Here is an 8338-nt window from a genome sequence, read left to right on the forward strand (position 1 = left end):
GAAATTAAGAATGTCTCTCTAAAATACAAGTGAAAACTCATAGCGGTCAGAAGGACCATCATTAAAAAGTCTACAGATGGCAAATGCAGGAGAGAGTGTGGAGAAAAGGGAGTCCTCTTACACTGTTGGTGGGAATGCAAATTAGTGCAGCCACTATGCAGAACAGTATGGAGGTTCCTCAAAAAAACTAAAAATGGAGTTACCATATGATCCAGCAATCCAGTAAATGCCCTACTCCTGGGCATACACATAGACAAAACTATAATTTAAAAAGATACATGCACCCCTATGTTCATAGCAGCACTGTTCACAATAGACAAAACATGGAAACAACTAAATGTCCCTGGAAAGATGAATGGATAAAGATGTGGTACGAATATACAATGGAACACTACTCAGCCATTTAAAAAATGAAATAATGCCACTTGCAGCAACATAGATGGAACTAGAGGTTATCAAACTAAGTGAAGTCAGAAGGAGAAAGACAAACATCATATGACATTACTTATATGTGGAATCTAAAATATGACAAAATGAAACTTATCTACAAAACAGAAACAGACTCACAGACATAAGAGAACAGACCTGTGGTTGCCAAGAGGGAGGGGATGTCAGGGAGGGATGGATAAGAAGTTTGGGATTAGCAGATGCAAACTATTATATACAGAATGGATAAACAACAAGGTCCTACTATATAGCACAGGCAGCTATGTTCAATATCCTGTAATAAACAATAATGGAAAAGAATTTGAAAAAAGAATATCTCTCTATATTTATTTCTCTTTATCTTAGACTGGAACACAAAGCTTTAATTAGTTTGAAGATAGGTGAAAATCACAGCTTGGACTTGGTTCAAGGCTTTTATTTTGGTGTACCACAAAAGCATCCGGGAGTTGGTGATGGACTTGGAGGCCTGGAGAGCTGCGATTCATGGGGTTGCAAAGAGTCAGACATGACTGAGCGACCGTACTAAATTGAACTGAACTGAAGGATATAAATGAGGTAAGGATGAGGTAGGTGAATTCAGCTGCCCACTGTCCACTTGTCTGTGTATCACAAAAATTTTGGTGGCTTCAACAGCTCTGTCAGAGAATAGTATTGTGGGCTTAAAAAACCCAACAACAAATAAAAAACTCCAGGTATGTCAGTATCTAGAAATAACTTATTTAACGTGAAAATTCTGTTTTTAAGGAAACCACATCACCCAGCCTAATGTCTGGATCCTGGGTCTTGAAACTCTTGGCTATATCTGCTCTGGGGCAATCTTGCTTTACATTTATGTTTATCTAGGGTCTTTTCAAGGCAAGAATTGGTAGGCCTACAATATACAAGGCAGGGTAAAAGACCCAAGGCAAGGTTTCTTGCTGGTTTTAGTACAGAGACTCAGGAAACACAGGTATAAAATGAGCATTCCATTACTTTTTCTCTGCAGTTCAGGAACTTCTGTGTTTTTCACAAGGTAATGTAAACTTAAAGAGATGTTTTCCATCTAACAGCCTCACTTAACTCACCTAATTCTCTTGGCTCCCTTTTCTGTGAACATCTACACAGAACACCCTATTTTCAATGGCGCCAAAGGTTGTTATCTTCAGGGAATTTTGTCAGGGTGAGCCCAAATAAAATCTCTAGATTTACTGCACTCATGAAATTTTTATTCAGGGTGACTTTCTTGAGATATATTATTAACGATGGGTATATTTCATATCTAAGACTTTAGAGACTGCTTATAATATTCCAGGTGGATTTGAGAGATTTTTGCTGCATTCATACATATGGTAATAGTATCTGTATAACAAGGCAAATTATTAAATCTCTGAAATAATAATATTTACATCTAGAGAGATGTAATCAGACACTTTTTAAAAACCAGCTATCAAATGTCACTTGTTATCTTCAGTATGGTTTAGTAAATTCTAAACACTTTATGGTTTTCTAATTTCAAATTTGTTGCCTCAATTTCATAATGTTTGGTGAACTTTAAAGAAATTCAAGATTGCAGTAGTACATTTTCTTGATCTCCAGAAATACCTCTTTTATCAGATAAAACTGTCGTTTAGAGTAGATGATAGATATAAGTTAAGGCTATCAATGAGGGGCAATCATTTGGGTGTCTCTGAAGTCAAATTTGTTACATAAATTTGTGTTTCAGGCAAAAGAGTGATGGAAAACTTTTTCCTGATCTTATATGCTTAGGCCCTAGAGCAAAAATTTGAATCAATTTTGTCTATGCTAGACTAAGAATATTGCTACAAGGTAATAAAGAAGTCAGTGGCTTCAATGTTTTATTACTAAATAAATATGAAGGAAAACTGCAGTTTAGGAATAATCTGGCACACTGTCAAGCAATACTACCAACTTGTTAAAACCTGGAAAGCTAGGTAAGTACTTGAGCATGAAATGTATTTTCTGTATTCTTCTCCGAATTGTGTCCTTACTTCTAATCATCACAAAACTGAAACAAACTTTAACAAATATCCTATGATATCACTTATATGTGGAATCTAAAAAAATTATGCAAATAGATACAGACTCACAGACATAGAAAACAAACTTATAGTTACTAAAAGGAGAAAGGAGGTGGGGATAAATCGGGAATTTCGAATTAACATGTACACACTACCATATATAAAATAGATAAAAAGAGTCTAGTGTATAGCACACAAAACTATATTCAATATTTTGTAATACCCTATAGTGGAAAAACAATACGTAACTGAATCACTTTGCTGTTCACCTGAAACATTATAAAAAAATTACACTTCAACAAAAAATCAGTAATACTTAAATAAAAAAACTAAAGCAAACTTTAGAATTGTTTTTAATTATCAGTATAAACATGTCTTCAGCTTTACACTTATTAGCCTCTTAATTTCAATATAATACATCCACATATATATATATCTGTGTCTATTTACAACTTTAGCCATTAGGTTATTTTTTGTAACTTTGGTCTGATTAGTTGATGAGGTCCTAATCACAAGACAATGTGACAGGAGCAGAAAGTAGGGCTAAGTCCTTACAAAATAACAGTTGATCTTGAACACATGGGTTTGAACCCTGAGGGTCTACTTACACTTGGACCTTTTTCAATAGTAAATATTACAGTACTACATGATCTGAGACTGGTTGAATCTGAGACTCATAACCACAGATATGGAGGGACAGCTATAAGTAGTATGCAGATTTTTTTTCACTGCCTGGTGGATGGGTATCTTTAAAACCTGTGTTGTTCAAGGGTCAACTGTAGTCTGATTCTTGTTCATTTCTGATAGTAATGAGTCCTCAGAAAATGAAGACAACTGAAATTTTTGAGCATAACTTAAGTCACATAAAAATTACCAGTGACAAAGAAAGAAGGATTATATTACATTTAATAGTATTAATTTTGAAGATGTTTCAACATTACATGAAGGGATACCCTTACAAAGTGAAGTGCAGGAATCAGTGCAAATTTTGGTTAGCTTGTTCAGAAACAAAATGTTCTAAGAATGTTCTGAACACTGCTTCCATTATTTTTTTTTTGCTTCCATTATTAAAGTGAAGGTAATTTTTATAGTTGTTTGAGGTGTTGTAATATGTCTACTGATACTCCCAGCTGTTTTACCAAACTGGCTGTCTGTTCTAAAATCCAAGTGAGGCTTGGGTTTTCAGGGCGTGCATGCTCCTGGGCTCTACAACATTCTAAAGATGAACAATCTACCCGACTAAGATTCTTACTACAGTTTTTGTTAAACTCAGCATTATTTTCACAGAATCTTTCATCTTTAGCTTCATCGATCTTTTCCTCAGCTGGAGCTACATGACAAAGGTCCATATCCTGAATGGAGTCCAATAAATCTACAACATGTGGCTGTGAAGTGATTGATTTCAGATGTCTGAGCACATACTCTTCACACTGGCCAACTGCATCCAGAAGATTATTTATTTTACTGATCAAAGCCGAACTATTATCATGAAGGTGACACCAGGAGAGCAAAGCACTGAACGAAAATATAAATAAGAGTTAAAGAGGAAAAAAAAAAAATTAAACAATCAAAGGCTTTTAGAATTTTTGAAGCTAAGGCTTACATGTTTCTCTTCTAGATAACATCATGCAAAAATTATTAATAATAGCAATGTGAGTCAAAATCAGGAAAGTAATGATGGTAAAATAAGATTATAAATATAAAAACATTATCTTTCAACAGAAATTAAACAGCTGGAGTTAATCATATAAACTGTTTATAATTCATAACCCCTCCTCCACAGGTCCTCATCTATTTTTCCTGATTTTATTTTCCCCTTATGATTGTGTAGCTTCTGTTGAAGATGGATACAACTCAAGAGAAAGAAAAAATCTGAAAAATTAGTTTTTCTTTTAAAGGCAGCAACCAGCTTCTAAACTAGTGATTCTCAATCCTGGATGCACATCAGAATTACCTGGAAAACTTTTAAACTTTATCAAGGTCCAGGTCACACCCGAGACCAATTAAATCAGAATCTCTGGGGGTGTTATTTTTTTAAAGCTTCCCAGCTGATAACAAGGTGTAACTAAGGTTAAAAATCAGTTATAACCGTATAGCTGCTTGACATCAAAACTGAAGGTAAAGGGGAAAAAAACTTTTGACACAACTCACTTTTCCAACTTTGTTAGAGTAGATACTTTGCTAACAAGTTTATTGAAGAAGGTTAGAATTCTTCCAGTCCTAATAATTATTTTTCTTTATTTTTCTTTTTAGTATAGATAGTACTTTTATTTTCCTACATTTATATTATTCATGTCACGAAATAATGGTGGTTGTGAAAAGTAATAATGTTAGCAACAAGTTGTTTTTGTTTTTTTGGCCATGTCACACAGCTTGCGGTAACTTAGTTCCCAGACCAGCGACTGAACCCAGACCATGAAAATGAAAGCATGAAGTCCAAATCCACTGCATTGCCAGCAGACACCCTGCAATAAGCTTTTAGGAAGCTTATAAAAAATTAATTTAACTTGATGTGAAGATGAACACATGATCATTTTCTTACTATAGTATACTACAAATGCTGATTCCTGACAGCTGAATTTTATAAAACCTCAAATGTAATGAACTTTTGTATTGATAACTTTTTTCTAATTTTATTTTTTCTTTTTTCTTGGCTGTGCTGCCTTATGGCATGTGGGATCTTCATCTCCTGACAAGGGATCAAACTTGCATCCCCTGCATTGGAAGTGCAGACAGAGTCTTAACTACTGGACTGCCAGGGAAGTCTCTGTCCTGTTTTGATAACTTTTATTTCATACCTTGTAAAAATCAGTGATTCTTTGAAGCATTCATGTTTTTCTCTATGGAGGACTGTTTAAAAGGTACAGAGCATCAAAGAGGACAAGCCTGCCAGGCTCCTAGCTCCATGTGCCTTTGGACCACTTGGTTCTAACACATGACATTATTCCTATGAAATCCTGACAGGTGTTCAAAGTTCAGGAATAAAGTAAATGGAATAATTTTTCTGTTACTGGCTATACTCTTCATCAGGTACTTCTAGTCTAGACATCTGTTTTATTGTGTTCTGCCACATGTGCAAGAATAAAAGTGTTACCCAAAACCTGAAGATCTTTTCAATTACTTTGAGATACAGATTGGTGGTAGTTCAGGGAGCAAAAAAGAAGACACCTTCGTATCATTTCTTTGAAATAAAAGACAACATCTGGCTCACATATTAAAGTTGATAACTATTGACTTTTTGAAGGCAATTTTAGTCTATGCTCTGCAGTACCCCTTTGTGGATTTAACACTAGGCGAAACACTTCAGCTTACACTTTATTTTTACATATTACTTCCATCAAAACCCTCCACTAGTACAAAGGTTAAAATAATTCAGCATTTAAATTTTAAAAATTACCTCAATGTTCCTCTAAGTTGTCCATAGTTTATGATGACTTCTGCACCTTCCTTATAACCTTGATTGAAGCCTTGCTGAAGAGTAACTGCTTTGCCAGCATCTATTCCATCTCTGTAGCCTTCCTAAAAATAAGCAATGAAGAATTACAGCTATAACTAACACCAAGTAAACCAGTGCAGGTTTTTCTAGAAAGTCACAGAACCAATTTAGAAACTGATGAAACAGGCCTCTATTGTGTTATTTAACATCATGGTTCTATAACATATGGCATAATCACACAACCAAATGCTATGCTTCTCATAAAAGTTTATTGTTGGTTTATCCCATTTTTGTAGTCTAGATTTATTGGACACATTTTAAAATACTGATTCTACATATTAAAAAAAAAATCCATGTTAGCAATAGCTCCACAGAAAGGAAACATGGAAAATTAGGTGTCTGGTCCTTTAGAAACTGGTTTGGTGTAGGTGGGTAAGGCAGGGCAGGGTTACCAAGGTCTTGGAACTGGAGTAGGGAAAGAGGAAATTGCTATACTAAAAGGAAGATGAGAAGTCTGGTTTTAGAAATTTTGCTTGATTTAGAAATTTACCTTTATTTAAGTAAACTGAAAATCCTCTGTGAGCAAGGATTTTGTCTTGCCACAACACTTCAAAAGGTGCTCAGTACTTACTGGTTTAGCCTCAGCTTCACGTAAGGCATTTCTGAAGTTGACAACATTGTTGTTGTGCTAAGCAAATATTATTTTACTGAGACATTAAACAAGGGCAGATTTAATGGCAATTTAATGGTTGGCAAGGACACTAGCTGGCACAGATCTCACCATTTGTTCCTCACCCTGAACTAAGCTGTGAGAGCTCCACCTGGAAACTGGGTGTGTAGTGTTAAGCTGAGACTCAGTGAATAGTAAGACAAAATAGAGATGTATAATTCACACCCAACGAATTAAAAAAAAAAGAAACATTAATACTCCCTTATGTAGCCACCACCATTCCTTATTTTGTCCAGTCGCTCAGCCTCGTCTGACTCTGTGACCCCATTCCTTATTAGCTTTCTCTTATTGCCCTTTGACAACATTCTTAAGTTCACTTTTTCCATTTGTTCTGATTAACACTACTTCTAGCTTTAGGCCCACTCATTCAAGCAATCCATGTCAACTGCCTACATGTCCTTTGACAGACATAATTAGAACAGCGTAAAGGTTTCTCGTCCACCCCTTTCCCTCTGATGCCCATCAAACCGAAATCTCTTCAAAGTCTTTGACAAAGGTTATTTTGTTCGGTCCCCAGTGTCCATCCAACACACTCCACGGGCGCTCGAGGAAAACATCCTTTGGTGTCGCACGGTTTCAAGTAACCCACTGGAAAACCCTAGCAGGACGTGGGCCAGACTGAATGGTAAGGGAGAGGGAGGGCAGCGCCAGGCCAGCCCGCGACTACTCCGGCCTTCATCCTGGGACCCCACCTCCTCACAACTCCCAGCTCCAGTCCTAACAACCCAGTACAGCAATGGATCCCCGCCCCCTCCACGGAGCTTTACTTTGACTCGTCTCTGCATGTGGCTCCGCCATTCCCGCTGCACCAGGAGCGACTCATCAGCTTCCTCGTCAAACACGTCCCCCTCCTCTTCAGCACCTTGGACCAAAGAAGCAGCTTGAACCCACGACATCACTGAGGTAACCGCAGGGCCGCCGGACGCCGGAAGGGCCGGCAACTCCTTCCGGTCCGAGGGGCGGGGCGAAGACAGACCGCGGGGCTCGCGGCACCGCCGCGCGTGCGCGAAGGTGTGAGCGGTGTCTGAAGGTTGTGATGGGTTCACCGGGTGGTCGCGGATCCCGGGAAGGTTCTGGCTCCCGCCCGAGGTTTTTGCTCCCGGATATTTGGAAGTACCCTTACTAAGCTGTAAATGTCACCGTGCACTTGTGGGCGAGGCGGGTTCCTCCCACGTGGAACCCCTCTGACCTTGACTGCGGAAGGCAGCGCCAACGTTCAGAGAAACACTGTGCCCTTCTACCATGGTGGCTGCTGGAGTCTGGGTTTTGAAGACGCGTGCATTGGCAAAACCCTTCGAGGTAGTTCTTTTGAGGGACTCCGTCATTTTAGAATTCCACCTCAGTGCATTGGAGAAGGAAATGGCAACCCACTCCAGTGTTCTTGCCCGGAGAATCCCAGGGACGGGGGAGCCTGGTGGTCTTCCGTCTCTGGGGTCGTACAGAGTCGGACACGACTGAAGCGACTTAGCAGCAGCAGCGGCAGTGCATTTAAAGGTTTGGACTGCCCGACTGTTTTAATTGTTAGGAACGTGGAACAAAGGACATTAAAGAAGTTAAGATATTGCAGCCCTTTTGAGATCAGTGAATATAAAGTGCGTATATAAAACGAAATGTATTTGTCATTGATTCACAGCACCCTTCTCTGACTCCTGTTCCTTCTGAAATGCCAGAAAAGACTACTGGTGAGGATGGAGACTTGTTTTTATA

At 38.2% G+C, this 8338-nt stretch overlaps 1 protein-coding gene across 1 annotated transcript; it reads right to left on the bottom strand.

The window, feature by feature from the left end:
- Positions 1-2802: 2802 nt before the first annotated feature.
- On the bottom strand, positions 2803-7584 carry YAE1 (YAE1 maturation factor of ABCE1). The gene is made up of 3 exons (XM_043871940.1): positions 7399-7584; positions 5863-5984; positions 2803-3980 (listed from the first exon to the last, which is right to left on the bottom strand). The coding sequence occupies exons 1-3, from the start codon at positions 7525-7527 to the stop codon at positions 3551-3553; spliced, it is 681 nt and encodes a 226-aa protein (XP_043727875.1). The 5' UTR covers positions 7528-7584; the 3' UTR covers positions 2803-3550.
- Between the last annotated feature and the right edge of the window lie 754 nt (positions 7585-8338).

The sequence above is a fragment of the Cervus elaphus genome, chromosome 18 (genome assembly GCF_910594005.1).
Source record: "Cervus elaphus chromosome 18, mCerEla1.1, whole genome shotgun sequence".
Lineage (NCBI taxonomy): Eukaryota > Metazoa > Chordata > Mammalia > Artiodactyla > Cervidae > Cervus > Cervus elaphus.